At 44.5% G+C, this 24146-nt stretch overlaps 1 protein-coding gene across 2 annotated transcripts; it reads right to left on the minus strand.

Annotated features, from left to right (window-relative positions):
• Positions 1-341: 341 nt before the first annotated feature.
• Gprc5d (G protein-coupled receptor class C group 5 member D) lies at positions 342-9352 on the minus strand. 2 transcript variants are annotated; one of them, XM_051155476.1, is made up of 3 exons: positions 8454-9352; positions 2061-2128; positions 342-557 (listed from the first exon to the last, which is right to left on the minus strand). In XM_051155476.1, exons 1-3 carry the CDS (start codon positions 9346-9348, stop codon positions 486-488), a joined length of 1035 nt encoding a protein of 344 aa, XP_051011433.1. In that variant the 5' UTR covers positions 9349-9352; the 3' UTR covers positions 342-485. The 2 variants fall into 2 exon arrangements, with proteins under 2 accessions (XP_051011433.1, XP_051011432.1); XM_051155475.1 differs by lacking the exon at positions 2061-2128.
• Positions 9353-24146: the final 14794 nt, after the last annotated feature.

Below are 24146 nucleotides of genomic sequence, written 5' to 3' on the forward strand. Positions count from 1 at the left end.
CTGTGATTGCCGGCGTGTGCCACTGTGCTGGGCTTGAACACGGTAAAGATGGTAACATTGATTAGGTATGGTTTTTAGTCTAATTGAAAAACACAACCATAGGTGTACGCCAGTTCCAAGTTTCTGCTTATCTCTGTACTTTGTCACATCAGAGTGATCCCCATTTCTTCACACTGGGGTGTTTATTTCAGTCCCATTAGTAAGAGACACCAGTTCTTCCAAGCATTGCTACCAAAGGAAAAAAATATATATATAGTTAAATAAATGCAGAAGACACAGTAACTGGGGTGGCAGCAAGGCTGTAATTATGCAAGACTTGGTGGCTTTCAGGGGATGAGTCCAGAAAGATGGGTAGGACAAGGAAGCAGAGAGGAAGGACAGGATGGACACTTCTTTGACAGTGTGTCCAGTGCTCTCCTGGGCCTGTCAGGGCTGTGTTGAGTAGAACAGTCTTCTGGGCTCTCCCTGTTTTGTTTCAGGTGGTTTTAGAATCCAGCATCTTGCTGTGGGCTTAGTGTAGCTCTTGGGATGAGGTATTCCTGGCTGGGATCAACAGTCTGGAAAGGAATGAAGGGATGTTGTTAGCAACTTCCTGAGCCAAATATTATCATTTCATTATAATAACTAACACTATATGTGTTAGTAAAAAAAATACCAAAACAAACAAACAAACAAAACCAAACACACCCTCACAAAAAGCAACTCAGGTGACAAAAGTGTTTATTTTAGCTTATTCCAAGGTGGTGGGAACTTGTAACAACTGGTCACATCACATCCATGGTTAAAGGCAGAGAGAAATGAATGCATTTCATTTCTCATTAACTTTCTTGTTAAGTTGAGCTCAGTTCTGTTTCTCCTCTAATGGGATCCAGGATCCCAGCTTAGGGCGTGGTGCTGCCCACAGTGGGTTGGATCGTCTCACACTACAGAGAGTAAGACAATCCTCTGCAGATACAGTCACAAGCCAAGTTAATGTAGATGATCCCTCCTTGAGGATCCTTTTCCAGGTGATTCTAGGCTGTGTAAAGGTGACCGTGGAATCTAACCATCATACAAACCTATTTATATCAGGTTTCACTGGTGGTCACCGACAAGACAGGTTTTTTTTAGGGGAGGCTGGGGGGAGATGGGGGTAAGGTTATTGAATTCCTGATTCCTGGAATTTGAAACACATCCAAGAAACTCTTTGTAGGAATAGAGAAAAAACAAATTTTCTCACTGTGCAAAAGTTCCTCATCCCCCCGCCCCCCACCCCACTGAGCCCCCGCCAGGGTTAATTAGACAAAATGACGTGTGGCTATGTCCTGGTCTAAGTGCCATTCAGGGGGACACAGATTCTCAGCTACAGATGGGAGGGCTGAGCTTAGCCAGTTGCCTCATAAAGCTCAGTGAACAAGTGATCAAAGAGTGACTTTTACTCTTGGATTGGAGTTGTTCGTGGTCCCCACAAGGAAAGAGGTTTTCCTCAATGTGGTATTTCTGGGCTTTCCAGATCTGACTGTCTTTCAGCCTCCCCCCACCCCCTCACCCCCCCAGTGCCAACGTGTCCGGAGAGATTTGTGACGTCCAATCTACTCAATAGAGCCCCCTCTGTTTTTGCCTGAAAGGATTAAAATTGGTTCCTCCATCTAGGCTTCCAGATGGTGATGAGACCCAGCCTTGTTCTCAGGATGATGGCCTGGGCTGTCAGGGCCGGACAGTGACTCACAGGGAAGTTGAGGGTACAAGGACGGCTTTAGATAGTGGATACTAAAAACAGAATCAGCACTCATGCGTATTTAGAGTCTTCCACTGACACCCGTGCAAAGCTTAACCAGCCTCTTCAATGTCATGCAGACCTCATGCATGACTCGGTCCTTCCTGGGTAAAGCAGTGAGGTGGTGGTGGGAGGGAGACTCATTGAGTTTAAATGGAGGCTAAAAGGGGCCTCTCCTATGCCATTCAGTGTGGCCCTGCCTGTCCTCCCTTGGGTCAGCGTAGTCATTGGACGGAGACCCCGAAGACTCTGAGAACAGAGTGCTTGCCGTGTCCTCCTAGGTGAATGAGTGGAGCCCATTTACCTGCAGCTGAATAGGAGTACCATGTGCAGTTAGTACTACGTCCTCCTGAGCTCCATCACTGTCTCGGGCTGAAAGCCAAAGGAGGGAAGGGCTGCATTAGTGGGGGAGGCTCTGTGAGGAGGCTCAGTGGCTTGCAGAGGGGCTCCCGATTCTCTAAAAGGACTACTTGGTTGTAGCAGCTATTAAAAAACAAAACAAAACAAAAACCCAATGGGTCTGTTCATCCATTCATTCTCTCATCATACATGGTAGGCAAGAGCTCTACCGCTGAGCTGTATCTTCTTTTGTCATTTTTTGATTGTTTTCATTTATTATTTTATATGTATGTATGTGTGACGTGTGTGTGTGTGTGTGTGTGTGTATGTGTATGTGTGCATGTGACTGTGTGCTACAGCACAAGAGTGGATGTCACAGGACATGGGGTTGATTTCCTCCCTTTACCAAGTGGGTTCTCAGGGAATGAACTCAAGTGGTCAGGCTTGGCAGCAAGTGTTTTTACCCATGGAGCCATCTCACCAGTCCTTAAAAATGAACTCTTAAGCTGTACATGGAGGAGGACCATGTGATTTTCCATGCATGTATACAACACATGATGCTCAAATCTAGAGAAACATGTTTCCTTTTTTTTTTTTTTAAGTTTTTTGTTTGTTTTTGGTTTTTCAAGACTGGGTTTCTCTGTGTAGCCTTGGCTGTCCTGGATTTCCTTTGTAGACCACACTGGCCTTGAACTCACAGCGATCCACCTGCCTCTGCCTCCCAAGTGCTGGGATTAAAGGTGTGTGCTACCATACCTGGCAAAACATGTTTCCTTAATCAATTCTTTGTGATGAAAAAAAAATTCAACTTCTTTTTTTCTAGATTAAAAACAAACCAGATACCACACAGTACGCCTTACTGTGAAGCATCAGGCCAGCATTTGTTTCTCCTACTTAGCTCTAAGTTAGAACTGATGCCCCCTCTATCTGCCCCCCCCCCCCCCCCGCCCCGCCATATCCCCATCCACTAGACTCTCAAACTTCTGGAAAGTACCACTCTACTCCCAACTGCTGCGGAGTCACTTAAGATTCCATTAATGTCTTAGAGTGACAAGAAAAAAAGAGAAACGAGCTTCCTGCAAAAGAGCAAGCAAAAACTGTCACGTGGGTCCACACCACTGGGTTTCTTCTGAGAAAATAGATACACTTTAAAGAACAAAGCAGGGCCTGCTGGGATGGGTCAGTGGTATAGGCCCTTGCCGTAAAAGCTTGCCAACCTGGGTTTGGACCCTGAATCCCTCTATGAAAGGAGAGAAAATGACTCCTGAAAGTTGTGCATGCACACACATATATGCAGGTATATGTACATACACACCACACCACACCACACACACACACACACACACACATTATAGAAATAAATAAGTAAAATTTAAAACAAAATAAACAATTATTGAAAAGACTACCCAACTACAGTTGGTACTTCTAGGGAAACACAAAGGGTCTAATGTTTGCAGACCTGGTGTTCTCATGGCTCACTCATCTTATTTTATTTTATATTTCTTTTTCTTTTTGTTTTTGTTTTTTTTTTTCAAGACAAGGTTTCACTGTGTAGCCTTGTCTGTCTTGGGCTTGCTTTGTAGACCAGGCGGAAAAAAAAAGTGGGGAGCTCACTTTATACTCATCGAGCTATTGTCACTCTGACCACTCATCGCTTATCTTTGTCCTAATACTTTTGAAAGCCATCACACTGGGCCTGTGTGTATCCGTTCGGTCACCATAGTGGGATTCCTCTGAAGACTGGTGGGTTTGCTGTCAGCAAGCCTGAGATGAACAATAGTTTGCTTAATCCACAGTGGATAAAGCAGGTGGTAACTAGAGGGGGACCATCCTGTCCCTACAGGAGCTGTAACTGGTATTCCACTCTGCTTATGACCTCTGCAAGCCCTCAGTGTGAACAACTCGGTTAGTGGTTGTCGATTGGCTATGATTAGCTATGATTCAAAAGCACAGTTTTTCTCAAATTCACTGACTTCAAATAGAAAACAACATAGCCCTCTTACCAATCAAATTAAAGAAGCATATGTTAAGATACTGTCATCCCAGATACATATAAATGAACTAATTAAGCACAAACATAATTTATAAATGGCTCCTTTACTCATACCTTACATTTTAATTACTTAATTTATACACACACATTCTTTTTGCACTATTCTTTGGTATCTTTATGATAATGTTCCAGTGCCTAGAAATATGTCAGGCTTGGGAAATTTTAATCAAATGCCGTGTGAAATGGATGAGTGTAACTTGAGCACCAAGGAGACGGAAGTAGGAGGTTTTGGAGTTCTGGGCTAGCCTGAGCTACAGAAGACCCTGCCTCAAAACAAACAAACAAGGGAGTCTTCTGAAGAGCAACTGGTATGAAAATTCCACTGCATATAGCTGTGTGTGTATACTCATGTATGGGTGGGTGCACATATGTGTGTGTGTGTGTGTGTGTGTAGGCTTGAGGTCAACCTTGAGTGTTGTTCACTATGGCAATTTTTACATGCGTATGGTGTGTGTGCGTGGATGCTTGTGAGTGTGTGCGCGCGCGCGCGCGCGCGCGCGCGCACACACACACACACACACACACACACACACACACACACACACACACACACACACGGGTTAGAGGTTGACAATGAGTACCCTCTGAATACCCTTCCTCCTAATCTTACAAGTCAAGGCAGGGAGTCTCCTTGAAGCTAGAGTTTCTGATCTGGCTAGTCTATCTAGCCAGCTCGCTCCAGGGAATCTCCTGTCTGTGAGGCTCCTGGTGAAGGCTGGCACAACAAGGCTGCCATGTCTGCCTGGCATTCACATGGGTGCTGGGGATCTGAACTATGGTCCTTAGATTTCTGGGATATGTGCTTTATCCACTGATCCCCAGGCATCTGTTTGCCTCTGCCTCCCCAGCACTGGAATAACAAATATGTGGCACCACACCTGGTGGTGGTTGTTGTTTAAAACATGGATTCTGGGCATCAAATTCAGGTCCTCACACTTGCATAGTAAGTATTCCACCGACTGAGCTGTTTATCCAGCCCAGTATACAGCTCTTCAGGAACATTTACAATACAAATAGATCTGCCCGTTTGTGCCATGCCCTGCGGCACAACGTGCCTGATTACAATTACATCCAGATGTTGTCATGATCTGAAGATCGATTTTAAAGCCCGATCTTTCCAAAGCCTTCCAGGAACCGATGGGGGCTTTAATCCCTCTTGCTGATCAGCAAATCCTTTACCGTCTCTTATTTTCCTATTTAATACCAACCCTTCATGCCTTGGTTCAAGTTCATTTTACCCCATTTTCAGTTGGAGACGGAAAACAGTAGAGACAACTGCCTCCCATAGAGATGTCTTTATGCTTGTGAAATTCTCTGCTAATCGCACCTTGGCCTCCTTTTCTCTCAGCTGCATAATTCTGGTTTTATAAACCCAGCGGTAAATCAAACAACAATGCCGGTGGAGCCCCGACTGCAAACAGCATGAGTCAGAAGAGTTCACAGGACGACAGTGTGCCTCATGGACCCGCACAAAATGCCATGTTTCAAGAGAGCATCGAGACAGACAAAGCTTGGATGGGCTATGAGAAAGGCGCATAAAAGTTAAAACTACCAACTCAGTTTTACTGTCCTAACCTTTCCACACAAGTCTGACGCTAAAACCCTTTAATCATCCCTGTGGTTTTCCACAGAGCCTCCCCCAAGTGCCTCACACGTCTCATTAGTGGATCGGAGACCTGTGCTGACGCCGGAGACCAACTCTGATGCACAGAACAAAGGCATGGCTTGTCTCTCGAGCCACATGTCTGTTTAGTTAGACTGTGATTGTTTTTCACTTCAAGATCCTAGGCCAAAGAGATTGCTTTCCGGCTGCCTTTGAGGGTCCCACCCATGATAACGCTTGTGATTTTCCAAGGTGCAGGCTTTTACCTGTTTTGTTTCTCTCTATCTGCTTTTCCTGTTGCATTTTTTTATTATTATTAATTTATTCTTGTTACATCTCAATGTTTATCCCATCCCTTGTATCCTCCCATTCCTCCCTCCCCCCATTTTCCCATTATTCTCCTCCCCTATGACTGTTGCATTTAAATTACACTCTTCATGTGTTGATAATTGAATCTTTCCAAGGTGACTTAAATTCTGATTTAGTCTCTAGCCTGAATTTTTAGATGACTCTGCCCAATCAGGGAGGGAAATTTGCACTTTTAAAAGACTATACGATTGATTTCTTCCCTTACAAAATATCAAATGACTATGGAAATCACTATCATCAGCTGACTATTTCCTGCTTAAAGTAGAGCTTTCTTTCTTTCATCCTTCCTTCCTTCCTTCCTTCCTTTCTTCCTTGTTTTGATATTTGGAGACAGAGTTACTCTGTGTAGTCCTGGCTGTCCTGGAATTCTATACTAGGCTGCCCTTGAACTTGGAGACCTACTTTCCTCCTGCCTCCAGAGAATTGGGATTAAAAGCCAGCACCACCACCTCCTAGTTTAAGAAACGTATTTTTCTAATCTTGATTGGATAGTAGGATAGTTCTGATACGTCTGTAAGCTCGGAGACTTTCCTAATAACACCTTAGAAGACCATCTTACTAGGTACTTCGTGCAGTCTGGAATTCATCACATAGCACAGGCTGGCCTCAGCTTTGCCCTGACGTCTTGCCTCAGGCTTCCAAGTGCCGAAGTTATGGGTTTGTTGTGCCATGCCTGGCAACACTTTAAATAGTTCCATTTGTTTGAGACAGAGGGCACTCCTCCTATGACACTTTAAACACATGCCTAACATTTGGGGGAACACGGAACAAGTGTCCTCACAAGCACATTTTGGGACATTATGGTAGGCACTACAAGAACTTTGCCTCTGGATTTTGCCTTCTGGGATTACTCAACAAAAGAAGAAAACAGCGACTTTTATCCCATCTTCAGGTAGGAAGCATGGAAGGAATTTTAGAGAATGCCAGACTCTGCAATTTCCCCCCCTGGAGCCTCAGGGATCTGACATGAAGCTCGCACAGCAATGCCTGATTTTGTAGGAAGGATATACGGCATCAATTTCCGACTCTCCATCAGCTGAACGGAAAAGAACTTAATAGATGCATTTATCTGGACAGGATTAAATTTGAATGTGTAATTAACTATTGATAACGGCTCAGAAAGTATACACATTTAAAAGGAAAGCTTATAATTAAATGCTTTTGAGCCTGGAGAACGTTGTGTGTCCCGTATCATATACAAACTAGCATCTTTGTTATGCAATAGAAAGAAAATGGGAGAAATCGGTTGTCTATTAAGACATCAAAATTGATGCAAAACTGTGATGCTGGGCTATGAATAATGTCAGATGTTTCCTAAGTGGAATTAATGAGTTTTGATACATTTCCAGATAGCTGAAATTACCCACTATTTCCCCCAGGTTGATGGGGAGCAAACATCTTTGGTATCACGGATAATAGCAATCACTAACGAACAGAGATTTTATATATGGATAAACATGTGATCTAGAAATCATGAAGGAAATATCATATAAGCAGTTGTTTCCTGTCGACTAATGATCACACATCTGAGATTTTACTTAGAATTCAGATAAAGCGGTTTTTCCTTTTGCTTTTTGTAACAGAACTGTGAAAGATTTTTTTTTTTTTTTTTTTTTTTTTTTTTTTTTTTTTTTTTTTAAAACAGTGAACAGCTAGCAAAACAGAAACCCGGAGGTTGTTAAACTCTGTGATACTCATCATTGATGACTCCACATATGGGTAAATTAACTTTCAGAGTTAAACTTTTTTTTTTTTTTTTTTGAGCCAGGGCTTTTCTATGTAGCCTTGGCTATCGTTGACTTGATTTTTAGACCAGGCTGGCCTCAAGCTCACAGAGATCTGCCTGCCACTGCCTTCCCAGCACCAGACTTAAGCTTTTAAAAATATCAACTACTTTTTGCCAGGATTTGAGCTTGAAAGCTAACAGCTCTGAACTTAATGTGTCCTGATCTGGGGCTGGTTAACTCATTTTATTCTATTTGTTTATTTTTTGAGACATACCCGCAGCTTAAGATGGTCTAAAACTCTATCACTAAGATGACTTTGGACAGCGGATCCCCTCGTAGCTGCCTCTGTGCACGCCACCGTAGGTAACCCGCTCACTTTAGATGGCTTTCTTTGCCACGGTTCAGCAACAGTTGCATCTTTCCAATTAAAAAGCTTTCAATTCCTTTTGCTTTGGCTTTGGAATATCTGCTTTCCCTTTGGTTTTAGAAGGCTTTTTGTCTATACTTCCTATGACTCATCAAAAATCTGGCCTTTGCCTTTGAGATCCCTCTGGGTTCTTCCCGCCTATCTGCTTCCTCCCCACCCCAGGCCATCTGGGGTTGTACCTCGGGAGGAGTCCTGGTTCTCCATCCTGAAGCCGCGTTGGTAGACTGGAACCGGGCAGACGTTGCCTTGCGGAGGACACTCCTGCCGACAAGATCTGTAGAGGATGCACATCTCAGGGATGATGTAGAGCAGCAGGAAAACCCACGCGTTGGTGACCAAGCCAATGCAGATGACCGCGTCGTCCCACTGGGGCTGCCGCTGGAACTGAGGGTTGCCTCTCATGAGCATGGAGATCCACACCACCCAGACAATGATGGAGACGAGCACGGTGGCGAAGATGAGCCTTCCGTGCTGCTTCCAGTTCTCGCACGGGCCACAGAAGGTTGCCTTGGAGACGAAGAACGTGAGGGCCATGAGGAGGAGGACGTAGATCAGGAGACAGACAAAGTCCACGTTGAGCTGGTATGGTGTCATGTGCTCGAACATCAAGCCTCTGGTCATGATGAGGGTCACATACTCTATCGCAATGATGGTCTGCAACAGGCTGACACCGACAGCGATGAACAGAATCGTGGTCCAGCAGAAGGAGACCCTACCCCGGACCAGCTTCACCAGGTTGGAGGCATGGGCCAGGAGGCAGGAGAAGCAGAGAGCGAAGAGAACCCCGAAGAGGAAGTAGCGAACAGGGGCAGTTTGTTGGTTGAGCTGGATGATGAAGGCAAAAGCAAGTCCAAAGAGCCCCAGCACACCCAGCAGGAAGAGGAACTGGGTGGGTAGCACGTTCCACAGGCTGCAGTCCTGCACCTTCCTCATGAGGAAGAGGAATGCCAGGAGCAGCAATATTGTAACCACTATGCCAATCACTGCCAAGGACTCCAGAACAATGCTCCATGGCCCCTCATTGTCACAGAAGAGGTAGTAGTCTTCTGTGGACTTCACGCAGTCCTCATACATGGTGACTTATAGGTCTGGTTTCCTGTGGGGAGGGGAAAAAAAACCGAAGCTAACTCATGGCTTTATATCCACCCACAAGAACACTGCTCCAAGTGAAGACACCTGAGCATGTGCAGGGAAACAGCTTTTCCACAATAGTCAGCCAGACACTGGAGAGTTTTGTTTTATTTGCCTCTCATCATTTACCTAAACGCCAACCTTCCTGGGTGGGATAAAGATCTGATAGCTACAAATATAGTCCACAAAGATAGGAAGGCCATCCTCTCTCTGTTACCACTACATTTATAACAGCTGTGTCCAGGATGACACGGAAGGAAGTGAGAAGGCCAAACTGAAGCCTTCAGAACTGACTTAGTTCGTGCTCTGAAGAGCCAACTCCAGAACAGTCTCCACTTGGAATCTAGTTTCAGGTCAGAATGCCCAGAGGCCGTTTGAAGGCAAGCAGAATCTTCTTGTCTGCTCTGTGGGATTCTAGCTGTACCAGGCTCCAGAATATCAGTGCATCCTTCATGGGATCATGTCCCACATGGATGCCCTGCTTAAAGCAGACGGGCAAGGCATGTTCCCCAGTGATTTCAGTGACCATTTCTTCTTTCATTTTAGTTCAAGTCAACCCAGTGCAGTGGGCTGTTATTAAACAGCTGTTATTTGTTCACCAAAACCCAAAAAATCAAAAAACCAAGAAACAACCAAAAAAGCCCCCCCCCCAAAAACCCAAAACCAAAAACAACAACGACAACAAAAAAACCCCACAAAGAATGTCACCTTCCTTCAAGTAACTTTACAGATATTTAGGACTAAAACCTCTGACTAAGCTGAGGCGGCCTAGAAAAACAACCCCATGTTGATTCTGAAAAAATAAAACAGTGACAACAACAAAATAAACAAACACAAAATACCCCATTGCACTTGAATACTCTTAGCTCTGTTGCCAATTCAGCTGGCAGGAGCGGTGACCCTACTTCTCAGCTGATCCCGAGGCCCCCGGGACTCCGGCTTACCTCCTCCCTGCGAAGCTGCTGAGGCTGTAGCGCTGGGGAAGCTGTGACTGCAAATGAGTAAGGAGGACACAACTTCAGGTGCTTTAATCTCTCCTCAAATGGGCGGAAGACCTGCAGGACCTCACTCGGGTTCCAGAAGTGTCTATTAAAAAGAACCGGAAGGGCACAAGGACACACCTAGTCCAGTTTCGAGGCAACTTTTCTACACAGATTTCTTTGGTGAGAACAATTATTTTTTTTCATTTACTGCTGACCAGAGAGATGCCTTGGCCCCAGAGAGGTGTCTTTAGGAACATTTGCTTCCTCACAGTACATGCCAACCGTGTTTAGGAAGCTGTGGGAGGAAAGAGCTTAAGCCCTGTTTCAGGAAATTCCTTCAAACTTTGCCTTTAATCCTAAGAGTTTGAAGAGCTTTCATTGAACAAAGTACCAGGACTTTCTCCAGGCATATGGAAGGACAATTTTACCTAGCCCTGGCCTTCGAATAGCTGATGGTGGGAAATCATTCCTGCAGCTCCGGCCTCCCACGGTGGCTGCCTCTTCTTTGTACCAAGCACTCTTAGTATCTCGCAGGGCTTTGCCTGGAATCCCCACCTTTACTCTTCCCAGCCCCATTAACACACTTGCTTTGGGTCTCATTGCACCTAGGAATTCCCAGGTCCAGAAATGAAGGAATTCACAATTCAAGGTCACCAGCTGATACTGAAATAACATATTTATTTATTTTTTTCCCTATGGTGACATGAACAAAGTCTACAAAACAGCCCTCCGGTGAGTCTTGTGATTCTTGTCCCACTCACAGTGTGAAGATACCCTTCCCCCATCAGTGCACCTTGCTTGGTTTTAAGATGCACTGTGACCTGGCTCTGCCTTTCCCGTCCAACCATAATCTACTTAGGTCTCCAGAGTGCATGATTTAGCCAAATTGTTTGGTTTTGTTTTTGTTTTCTTCAGAGCCTTGGAAAGAAATAAGGCCCTCCTGCTCAACTCCTCTTAGGTGCTGTCTCTGTTTCCTTCAGAGCCTTGGGAAGAAGTAAGGCCCTCCTGCTCAACTCCTCTTAGGTGCTGTCTCTGTTTCCTTCAGAGCCTTGGGAAGAAGTAAGGCCCTCCTGCTCAACTCCTTTTAGGTGCTGTCTCTGTTTGGAATCACCCTTTATTTTATTTCCATGAGCCTTTCCCTCACCCAAGCCTTCCCTTTCTCTCTAAGGTCTGGTTCATCATATCTCCCTGACTCTTCTTGCCTTCCTCGCTCATTCCATCTCCCACTGATGACCTTCCGCCAAATCTACAGCCCCTAAAAATACATTCTGTTCAAAAACGAAAGAGATCCTAACTTTTTGAGCTTAATTTATAAATTGATGTGTAAGGTGGTAAATAATGAGCAAAAACAAATGAATAAAAAAATATGTCAGCTTGAGCCAGGTGTGGTGGCGCACGCCAGGTGTGGTGGCGCACGCCTTTCATCTCAGCACTTGGGAGGCAGAGGCAGGTAGATCTCTGAGTTTGAGGCCAGGCTGGCCTACAAAGTGAGTTTCAGGACAGCCGGAGCTACCCAGAGAAACCCTGCTCCACAAAACAAAAAACAAACAAACTGAGAAGAAACTTATCTGTATGAACCTCACTTTCTTGATGAGATCCGGGATCTTTGTCTTCTGCTCCATCGCACCTGGTCCCAAGTGGAGCATCTGCGAGGCACATGGTCTGATGACATAAGGGAAGCCAATATCTCTGAGAAGATACTTTTCACAGCGTGGCTTTCAAGCATACGCTTTTCAGTGGAGACCACCTACCAAGACATCAGACCTTTAGCAAGCCCTTGATAGGTTCATTCTGAAATGTTTGTGTCTTCAGAGTCTCCTTAACTTTAAAGAGGTCATTTTTCTCCTTCGGGAGAAGAACCTTCCAGGAAGATTCATTTGCTCCTCTGAAACCGTAAGGCTAAAACTTACAGGAAGGGAAAGGGGACTCTGGATGGAGGGCTGGACAGGCACGCACGAGAATTCACCCGAGAGCCCTGCGAGTGGTGACATTGCTGCTAGCAGACACGGGAGACATTTCCATTGACTTTTTTCAGGTGAGCTACTTTACTGACTGCTCCCCCACTCCCCTGCACGTTACTCATGTTCCTCTCCCTTTGTTGTTTGGAGAGGCCTCTTGACCTTGGGGTGGCTTGAGGCAGGTAAACTAATGGGTTAATGACCACAAAGCCCATTGAGCACCTTAGATAAAAGGGCCTGGCTCAAGTATTAATTATCTTTATTTAAACATCTAGGGTGATAGCATGAACCCATCTGTTGTTGGCCCTGGAGGATATGGGCCCACTTTGCCAACACACATCCAGATTACTCACACCTCATTTCTTCTGTCCTCTGCGCATTAACAGCATCAGAACAAACATCTGAGATACAGCTTTGATGAACCAAAACACATCGACTACAGGCAGTCCATTAAAAATGGAGATGAAACAGTGAAGAGGCCAAGCGCCTTCTGCCAGAAACAGCCCTCTCACAGGAACCCATCTGGGAGGGAGGAAGAGCATTCGCCTGGCCTAACTCTTCCACTAAGAGTGAGGAAGCCAACACTATAACAGGAAGAACTGAATAGTGAGGAAGCAGAGGTCTAGACCGATGAAGGCAAGGACTCAAGGCATGGGATGCCGGAGAAGCCAGCCAGGGCCTGTGAACTAAAAACGCCTGAAAAGAAGCTGCGTCTGCAGAGACTGGTCAACTGACTGGGAACTTCAGTTCTGTGAAGGGAATGCAATGCTGCTGGTCCAGAGGCCAATGTCTACCCTCTGGGGCGGCCATTCCGTGCCCACTTCTGTGTCAGAACTAACATTTTGTAATGAATAGATAGACATTTTTTTGGAATCTGTTAATTTAGCAGACCACTAGTTCCCACCAACCCAAAGGGTCAGATAGTATCTTGGCCTATAGAAAGGCTTCCTCTGTTTGTCTATACCTATGAATGTATTTTAAACTTGTCTTGATTTATGACATTCTTTGTCCTATAAAGCTATAAAAAGCTGCATGAAACTGCTTCCACATGGGAACATGGGGTAACCCAAATCTATCTTCTTGGGCCTTGGCCACTCAAAATGGCTCCTGAATAAATTCTTTTCTTATTGCCTTTAAGATGAGAGCTGTGGTTTTTACGTGGGCACTTGTTCAACTCTCAGGACATGTCCTTGCTATGGGCCTAGGTTGAATTTTCTGACATGTTCCACCCTTAGGGACAGGTAGAAAGACTCAAGTCCTCCCCTGACCTCTGCCTGCTCAGAGAAGGTTTTTCTGTGTAGCTTTGGCTGTCCTGAAGCTTGCTCTGTAGACCAGGCTGGCCTGCAATTCAGAGATCCATCTTCCTCTGCTTCCTGAGTGCTGAGATTAAAGGGGTGAACCACCACTACCCAGCTAAGACTCAGGTCTTTAGATAGGACTTATGGATCATGACTAGAGGAAAGAAAAATGAACCAGTGTGAGAGTGAACCACATGTACCCTGTCCTACTGATCCTATGACTGGCCTTGTGAGCCGAGAGACTGTGACAGGGACAGACTGGCCAGGAAAGCGCTGTTTGTTCTTTGGTTTGTTGGCATCCACAAGGCACAGCCTCTACCCGACAGGCCCCTGTGCTAGACACTTGATGCTCTGTGGTCACCCTCTGGAAATTCCTAATGCCTTCCCTTTGGATTTGTGTTTGGTCAATGAGATTGGGTGGGGCCATGGAGCATGGGTGTGTTTCTTTAAGTCATCACTCAAGCATGGTCCAGCTTCCAAGAGTCTCCTCCATAGCTGGGTTCCAGAGCACTTAGTCAATTCACTGCTGGTGCCCTGGGTTACCCAGCCTCCCCAGTTCTGCAACTGAGCCTCAATTGGGACACCTGTCTACATAGGTCAGGAAGGGTGACTTGGAAAGTGGTGAGCATGATGCTCCTGAAAAAGGATGTAACCTACTTTTATGCAGGACCCCACATTTTCATCTCACACCGGATCTAAGAAGTTATGTAGTTATTCCGAGGCATCTTATTCTGCTATTTTTCAAATGTATTATATTAGTCCTTATCAAATTATATCAGTGTATATACATGACACAGTTTAATCTTATATACTAAGTACTTGTGAAGTACCATGGTGACTAGTGTGGACTATTAAACTGCTAAAATCAACTGACTCTCACGCATTTATGTTTGTCGGAGTATTTTGAAATTTATTTATTTCTATTTTATTTTGACAGCAGGGTCTCGCTTTATAATTCAGGCTGATCTTTCTCTCTGGATCTTCCTGCCTCAGTCTCCAAAGTACTGGGGTTTACAAGTATAGGCCACAAGACATGGCTGCTGTGCTCTGTTTTGAAAAGCTGGGGGCTGGAGAGTGGCTTAGCTTTTGACATCTCTGGCTGCTCTTCCACAGGACATAGGTTCAATTCCCAGCACCTACGTGGCAGCTCCCAGCCATGTGTATCTCCAGTTCCAGGGGATCTCGTGCCTGCTTCTGGCCTCAGGACCTGCACACATGTGGTCCACTGACATACACCCAAGCAAACACTCATACACTTAAAATAAAAATAAATAAAATCTCAGAAACATTTCAAAAGAATACCTGCTGCCCTCCTGAAGACCTGAGTTTAGTTCCCAGCGTCCATGTCAGGTGGCTTGCAACTTCCTATGACTCTAGCCTTTTCTGGCTTTGGAGGCATGAACATACATATGGCACACACTTTTACAGATACATATTTAAAAGGTCGTACAAAAGGAAAAGAAATGTTCTAATGTTTTCTCTCTAGTTTATGATTGGTACAACATACCCTTCTTTATAGAGTTGTTTTTTAAAAAAAGAATTACCTTATTATTTGTGTGTGTGTGTGTGTGTGTGTGTGTGTGTGTGTGTGTGTGTGTGTGCTGTGCGCCTTGGAAGCCAGGAATGGGCAGTGGGTTCCCTGGAGGTGGAGTTGCAGGTGGTTGTGAGCTGCCTGACATGGGTGCTGGACACCAAACCTCAGTCCTCTGCAAGAGCAGCAAGCCATTGCTTTGTTATCAGAAGAAAGCAGATAATGTAAAATAAGCTGGTCCGTTCAACTGCTACATCTAGAAGGAATAATCTGACACTACTGAGCAAAATGTTGACCCATAAAAATTTAATTTTACTTAAGCTACGTTCTAGAAGGGAAAATATAGATACAGGATTTAAAAGCAGAGAATATTTAAATATAATCTTATGAACTGTGCAAGGCTTAGCAAAAATGACAATAGCATGATTCATAATAAAATTCATATAAAGGAAAGCTTAAAACCCTCAAAAAAATACACATACTGTGGCAGGGCGTGATATTCTATCACTTGAATATCCAATTTGTTTCGAAAGAAAACATACCCGGATTTATTACTAATCTCTATGCTGTTGACGTCTATCAATGCAAACGTCTTGTAATCATCCACCAGGCTGTGTACGGGGCTACACAGCTGGTGGGTTCTTTCTTCCTCTTCTTCTTCTTCTTCTTCTTCTTCTTCTTCTTCTTCTTCTTCTTCTTCTTCTTCTTCTTCTTCTTCTTCTTCCATATGTATGACATTGTGTACAGAGCTTTTGATAATAAGGTGATAAATCAGCTGATAAACTAGGCAGTGTACAGCAATCAGCCACCAAGTCCATACCGTCTTCACTCAGACTGAGGCAATGTTCTCTGTACACACTCTATACACAGTGTGGAGCTCGAGCTTAAACGGCAACAAGGAAGGAGGTTGCAGTTTTGCCCAGACTTTTAGTTAGATCAGACACAAATGACAAGAACAATCATTACAATTCATTGCTTTGCTTAAATGTGTTTTGTTCACATCTCAAGTGACTAGAATCTCCTAGTTAAAAAAGTTCATTATAGACTTTACATTTAAAATGAAAAAAAAAAAAAACTATCAAGGAACTGCAAAAATTAACAAGATATAAGATTAGGATATGTGGCAGAGTTTTAAAAATGACTAATACTAGCAGCTAATTCATAATTAGACTTTGATACTAACACAGATTTTATTGATTTATTGAAATCAGATGGCAACACATAAAACTTGCAGAAACCTTTGTTTGGACATTGGAGCTGGCCATAACCTCTTACCATACAGTTAAATTTCTGCTTTTCACAAGAAAACAAAAAACAAAAACAAACAAAACAACAACAACAACAGTAAAACTCCTAGCGACATCCACAGTACACAAACTCAGAATTAAGAGTGAATGCTTTGCCCTAATTACCTGACACACCTCCTGCCAAGAGGTGGGGTCTAGTTCCACTCTCAAATCTAGGTTGGCCTTAGGGATTCACCATAGCAAGTAAACTACCGTGTGTGTGTGTGTGTGTGTGTGTGTGTGTGTGTGTGTGTGTGTGTGTGTGTGTTGATGGGGGTACATGCATAAGTCCCCGGGAAGCCGAAGCCTTGCAGCACTTGCAAGGCATCTTGGGTTACTTGGTCACCAGATGCTCTCCCTGGGGACGCGGCTGCCACACAAGAGGCCACATTTAGGTTCTCCAGTCAACAGTGCCAGCTGAGCCCAGCCTGCCAGCTGCCATCACCAAAGCAAGTCTCCTGGGAGATGGTCCTCTTGTTCCTACTGTCCAGTCGAATCTCTGAGCTGAACTCATGGCCATGTCAACGGGAGGGAACTCTTCAGTTTGTTGTCATGTTAGCTTTCATTTCTACAGAGCTCTAAAATAGCTTTGTCAAAGCCAAAGGCTTTTATCCCAGCGGAAACAGACGGACCTACAGGCACCAGCAGTCCCCTGAAAGGGCGTATTCTCTGAAGTGTTAAAAATGTCCTCATAAATGGGATGATTATACCTTCTGTGTGTTCTCTAACTGTTGCAACACATACAAGGGAAGAGAGAGCCGATGTGAGTGAAACAATTAGACATATTATTGTAACTTATTTTCTTTCAGGATTATAGTGGTTTTTTTTTTTCAGAAGAAATACAATTTTCTTTTCAAAATTTCACAAGTGAATAATTGAATTAAACTTGGTGAATAGGAAGTGACTTTGCTGAATTCGTACACCAAAGTATGACTGAAAGATTCCTATGTTGTTTAGGTTAACATTAATAAAAATTTCCAGCATTGAAATCATTACTAGCAAGTCCCTGTTGCTAATAGCCACAGCCATCTACCAGTGTGAAGTTTTAGATTTTTAACCTTGGTTGGACTTTTAAAGGCTGAGCAATATCACAGAAGAGCATCAGGCCTTGTCTTCAGGTATCTCACCAAAATAAATTTATAATCAGGGCAGAATATCTGTCCCCTGTAAAGATCATGGCTAAACTTTCATTTTATGTTAGAGCTGTGAATCACTTAAGCATAGGAAATGCACTGTTTGGCAGATTTATCATTGCTTGATAAATGTGATAACCCTCAAAGGGGAATCTTCCCTATCAACTTGAGTGGATTTGGAATTACCTAGGAGACACACCTCTGGGCATGCCTTTGAGGGCATTCCTAGAGAGGTCTAACCAAGTAGTGAAGACCCACCTGGAATGTGGGTGGCAACATCCCATAGGCTGAGGTCCTGGACTGAGTGAGAAAAGAGAGAGCAAGTGGAGCATCACCATTCATCTCTGCTTCCTGACTGTAGCTGCAATGTGAGCAGTTGCCTCTTACTCCTGCCGCCATGCTGTCTCACTGTGGCGGACTCTGCCTCAGTCTGTGAGCGTACATAAACCCTTCCTTCCTTCCTTCCTTAAGTTGCTTCTGTAGGTTTTTGTCAGAGCAATGAGAAAAGTAACCAGTACAACCATAGAGGGCACGTACTGAACAGAGATGGCTAAGGTGTCACTCGTAGGTGATGTACACATAATCTATTGCTGACTAACGCATTGCTCTACAGTCACATTGACTATTACTGGAATTTTTATTTGAATAAAATACACGGATATTTAAAAATAATATGTGATATTGTTTTTATGCTTTAATTTTATCATTGGTACTAGTGGTAAATTTCATATTATAAAAATCTGTTTGACATGTGAGTGAGATAGTTCAGTAGGTAACATTCATGTTGTTCCCTCACTTTCTCTCTCTCTCTCTCTCTCTCATCTCATACATGCTAATAATAATAATAATAATAATAATAATAATAATAATAATAATAGTGATAAAAATTAACTTAACATTGAGGTATTTGTCAATTTGTACTTGGTTGAAATAGGAATATTTATTTCTTTTATCTTTCTTTTTTTTTTTAAAGACAAGATCTCACTATGCACTCCAGCTGACCTGGAAGTTACTATGCAGATCAGGCTGGTCTCAAGAGATTCTCTTTCCTCTGCTTCCCAAGTGCTAGGATTAAAGCACACCAACACGCGTGGCCGGATGCTGTGGTTTTTGACTGAGTGAGTTTATTAAGCATATAGCAAACAATAGATGGTGAGTAGCAGACAGAAGCAACAAATAGCGAAGCGTCATCAACTTGGGCACAAGAGATGACTGGAGTAGCTTTGATTGAGAGCAAACAAAAGGCAACATCATTACAAGCAGATATTTGGCTACTGAAGTAGTGACATGGAATTCTCAAGAGTTCTGGAAGGAGAAGGGTGTTCCTTCTGGGGAGACTGTTGTTAAGGAAATGAGTACAAGTAGGGAGCAGCAGCAGAGAACATCACCAAGTCTGGCACTTACTACTCAGTGGATATGCCTGGGGAAGCCCTGCTAGCATCTGGCTATGAGATAGTCAGGCTAGGGATCTGGGCACAGTAGAACCTTCTTTCTCCCACTGTAGGCATTTTTTTTTTTTTTTTTTTTTTTTTTTTTTTTTGTAATACAGGACAAGCAATAGTAAGCACAGTGGTTTGCCCTGTATTGTTTTCAAGGACACAATGCTCTTACTATTGAGAGGTTTTGATGTTTTTTAGCTCCCTGTTACAATGCAGGGCAAGGATTTTGAAGGACACTTGCCATAAATATATTTGAGTCTGAAGGGGGTGGTGGAGATCCCAGTTCCAGGGTCACCTTCTTGGTGACTCAAAAACCACATGATAATTCATCAATACCATGTACATTACTCTTGCTGGAGATTGAAGAAAGAGTATGGGATCCTGACACCCCCAAACCTGTTTTGCTAGAAGTCTTCCGTGCCTCAGGGGTTAGGAAAGCCACATTTAAAGTTGCTGAAATTGAAAAGGAAATCTTAAGAGTGAAGGCAAGCATGGTGACTTGCACCTATAATCCCAGCTACTTGAGAGGCTGAGAGTTCAAACTCAGCCTGGGCACCATAGTGGGACCCTACTAAAAATAAGCAAACAAAACCCTTTGTGGCAGGCAAGATGGCTTAACAGGCAAAGATGCTCACTGCCAAGATTGATGCCTTAAGTTCAATTTCTGGGACCCACGTGGTGGATGGAGAAAACCAACTCCCACAAGTTGTACACATGTGAACCATCTCCCCCCCGCCTCTCTCTCTGTCCTCTCTCTCTCTCCCTCTCCATAAATAAAATAACATTAAAAAAAAAAATCCCTAACCTCTTGCTGTCTTTTTTTCCCTTTCATACACAATGTTTAGTCTACCAGGAAATCCAGATGGGCCAGTCTTCAAACTGTAAACATACTTTGGTCACTTTCACGGCTTCAAGTGACAAACATGTCTTGTTTTTGTTTTGCTGCAGTGGACTCCAGCTGGTCACTGCTCCTGTGGCCCCAATTCCAAGCTTGTACTTGTTGTCCTGTATCCTGATTCAGCAGCAAAGGGGCTCCCAAGTTGATTTTAATCATTTCATCCTGTGCTTCAATCCTGGAGAGGGCCTGTTTTCCACAGACAAGCACACAAAGGCTTTACAGCAGCCCCAGTCCTAACACGCCCTCCCCTTGGTCCTGCCATGGCCTCCTCTCCTCCGAGTTCCCCCACAGCTCCCTGTGGAACCCCTCTGGCCTCCCAGCCACCCAATGGCCATGAAGGTTCATCTTACGCAAGGGCCTTAGCACTGGCTGTTTCCTCAGCATAGAGTTTGCTTCCACCTGCCCAGCTGCTCAGTTGATTCGCTACCATCCAGCATTGTTTTCTGCAAGGTCTCACTCACCCTCGTTGGTGAAACTTAAATACCATCCTCTTCACAAACTCTCTGAAGCCGCTCATTCTCTTCTGCTGTCTTTAAATTTTGCCACAGCACGTATGACTTCCTAAATTACAGTGTAATGCACTACATACATGTTTCCTCCGCACCTGCTGTGAAAGGGCTTGTTTTGTTGATACATCTAATTGCCTAGAGCTGTGTTTGGTGCACTGGAGGGGCTGAATAAGAGTCTGTGAGATGAATAAAGGATGAGGAAAAATTAAGACTATTTTTAGGCCAAACTGAAAAACAAAACAAAACAGAAAACACCAAACCAACCAACCAACCAACCAACCAACCAACCAACCAATCAACCAATCAACCAATCAACCAACCAACCAACCAAAAAACAATGAAAGGCAAGGTGTAGACTAATGCATGGCGAATAGAGGGTAGTGCATTCCAAGGACTGACCACCTCCACATGGTCTCATGAGTTCTCACCCCTGGCCAGTCACACCTTGGATCCACACCATGAGCTTGTGATCCAGGAGAGGGTCCTATCTGTTCCTCATCACCCCCATGGATGGTCGGTGCTGAAGAGGGTCTTCACTGTTCCCCCATTCATACGGGCTGGATGCTACTGCAACTTGGGGACTTTCTCAGGTGAGGTGGGGGGGCTTGCTTCCCGAAGGAATGCTGATTTCAGATAAATGCAGCTTGGGGACATGGGTGCCCTCTGAGAGCATCCATCCAGCCGATCTTCTCTTCCCAGGCTGACTTCCAGCACTTTGGGTTGAGCAGTCAGGTGAATGTTGGCTCCATGGGACCCTGCCTCAAAGACACAGATTAGAATGCCCAAGGCCGTATGGATGGTACATGACAGAGCCACAATTAGCCCTCTGGCAGTTTGACTAGATTCACACTCTCAGTCCCTTGGCAACATAGCTCTGTATATTCAAGAACAGAGAGTGAGGCAGGGCGTGTGCCTACAGGTGAGTGCAAAGGGAGGTGGCTTGCCCTCCTGTATAATTTACTCTGTGGCTCCATGGCCATTTTATAATCCCTGTGTCCTGAGGGGATGTGCCTTGGATGTAGATGAACAACTCTGTGAGCCGGAACATCTAGCAGCAGCACCGATTCCCAGCCGTGACCTGATTGCCTTGTCTTTTCTCCCTCCGTAGACAGTTTAGCAACAAGTGCCGCAATTAGTTCTATGCTCTGCTTCTGAACAGATGACCCTGTCCTGTCCAGTCTGGCCTCCAGCTTTCTATATAGCTGAGGATGAGCTATAATTCCTGATCCTCCTGCCTTCACCTCCCCTGGTGCTGCACATGTCATCACACCGGGCTAGCCCAGGGTGTCTTAATAAACCTCCCAGTTCATCTGTAAATAGAATAGAGAAAATAATGTCAGTGACTTCCTAACTGGGTAAAATCAGGTCATTCTTGTAATGAGCAAGGACCTAGGACACAGTAAATGCTCCATAAGTTTTAGCTCAATAGCTCATTTTTGTTTTGCTTTAGAATAATCTTTTAGCTTTGTTGATTTTATGTGTATAGATGTTTTGGCTGCATATATATATTTGCACCACCTATGTGCTTGTTACCCTCAAGCATCAGAAGAGAGTGTCAGAGCCTCTAGAACTAGTTACAGTGTGGACCATGGACCACCACGTGGGTCCTGGGAACCAAACCTGGGTCCTCTGCAAGAGCCACAAATGCTCTTAACTGTTGAGCTGTCTCTCCAGGCTCTTGCTTCGTTTTTGAAACGTGGTATTGATATATAGCTCAGGCTGTCCTGGCAGCCTCCTGAGTGTTGGGATTACCTGGCAGTAGTTCTTTAAAAAGTCCCATTAGTCTATATTAATAAAATTACGTACCATGCACAAGTGTGTGTGTGTGTGTGTGTATAATAGGGAGGGTCTCAGCCTGACTCAAACTCACTGTGTAGCTAAAGATGACCCTGAACCTGTCGCACAAGTGTGTGTGTGTGTGTGTGTGTGTGTGTGTGTGTGTGTGTATGTGTGTAATAGGGAGGGTCTCAGCCTGACTCAAACTCACTGTGTAGCTAAAGATGACCCTGAACCTGTCTTTACCTGCTGGGATTACAGGTGTGTACCACTATAGTCAGCTTATGTAACGATGGAGATGAAAGCCAGACCTCCATGAATACTAGGCAAGTGACTTACCAATCAAGCTATACACCTAAGACCTGTTGTGAATACATATTTATGAAGTAGACGTGAGGCAGGGGTCTAAAATCATAAGAGGAAGCAGTTCTTACTGGAGGTGTCGGGCAACGTTGAAGATGCTGAAGCTGGACCTTGGCCTGAGTGCAGAGTGATGGTAGATGCTAGGCTAGCACTGAGTACAGATGAGGCCCTGGGAGAGCATGTAAGAGGAAGCTTTGGTCACCCCAGCACTCTTGGGGACCCAGGAGAAAGGAAGAGACACCACAGGAGAAGAGTCTGGGCTTCCCGCCAACTCAATTTATCTTTGCATATATGGATGATTTGATTGCATAGCTCTGTACTGCTTGCATGCCTGGCACCCAAGGAGACCAGAAGAGGGTGTCAGATCCCATGGGATTGGAGTTACAGACAGCTGTGAGCTGCCATGTGGGTGCTGAGAATTGAACTCAGGCCCTCTGGAAGAGCAGCTAGTGCTCTTAACCTCTGAGGCATCTCTCAAGCCCACAAACTTACTTTTAAAAAAAGATCTATTTTATTTGTATTTATTTGTGTGTGATTCTGTATATGTGCCTGCATATCTTTGTACCACTTGCATGCCTGGCACCCAAGGAGGCCAGAAGAGGATGTTGGATCCCACGGAGACAGAGTTACAGGAGGTTGTGAGTGCTAGGATCTGAACTCCAGTCCTCTCTACTGAGCCAGCTCTCCAGCTCCATGCTCTTTTTTTGGGTGAAGGTGTAGATAATTCATTGCAGAGACAAAGCAGTCCTACATTTGGATTTTGCTATAGCTTTTCACGGTCAACAATTCTTGCCCCACTCACAGGCCACTGTGTCATTATTTTTACATTTTTTTATTAATTTATTCATATTACATCTCGATTGTTAGCCCTTCCCCTGTTTCCTCCCATTCTTCCCTCCCTCCCACTTCCCCCCTTCTCCCCTCCCCTATGTCTGTGATTGAGGGAGACCTCCTCCCCCTATATATGCTCTTAGAATATCGAGTCTCTTCTTGGTAACTTGCTATCCTTCCTCTGAGTGCCGCCAGGCCTCCCCATCCAGAGGACATGGTCAGAAAAGGGGCACCAGAGTTCGTGTAAGAGTCAGATCTCACTCTCCACTCAATGGTGGAGAATATCATGATCGTCGGCTAGGTCTTGGTAGGGGTTCGAAGTTTACTGCCTATATTCTCTCCTTGGCTGGTGCCTTAGTTTGAGAAGGACCCCAGGACCCAGATCTGCCTGTCATAAAGTTCTTCTTGTAGGTTTCCAGGACCCTGTGGGTCCTACTATTTCCCCTTTCTTCCATGCTACTCTCGCCTAAAGTCTCAATCGGATGTCCTCTCCTCTGACCCACTTTCTTGGTAAGTAACACTGTGTCATTTTTATCTTACTAGCTTGGTTCCTGCTTCTGCATTTGTGGCTATTGGTTGGGTCTCTTCTCCAGATTCTTACAGAATGATGTTGCTATAGGAACAAAACCAGGAAAAGCCTAGTGCCAGCTCAGGACACAAACTCAAAGGCAAAATCTATGGCATACCACCAGATGCAAACCCATCAATGCGGCATGCCTTGAAACTGTAATTACTG

Source organism: Acomys russatus, chromosome 13 (assembly GCF_903995435.1).
Source record: "Acomys russatus chromosome 13, mAcoRus1.1, whole genome shotgun sequence".
Classification (NCBI taxonomy): domain Eukaryota; kingdom Metazoa; phylum Chordata; class Mammalia; order Rodentia; family Muridae; genus Acomys; species Acomys russatus.

What these genes read in the sequence shown, in the direction of transcription:
- Gprc5d (XM_051155476.1), bottom strand. Translation starts at nt 9,348, where the DNA reads ATGTATGAGGACTGCGTGAAGTCCACAGAAGACTACTACCTCTTCTGT. An exon ending in GAACCAGGACTCCTCCCGAG is followed by an intron (nt 2,129 to 8,453) that starts GTACAACCCCAG and finishes TTTGGCTTTCAG; the next exon opens with CCCGAGACAGTGATGGAGCT. An exon ending in GTACTCCTATTCAGCTGCAG is followed by an intron (nt 558 to 2,060) that starts GTAAATGGGCTC and finishes ATTCCTTTCCAG; the next exon opens with ACTGTTGATCCCAGCCAGGA.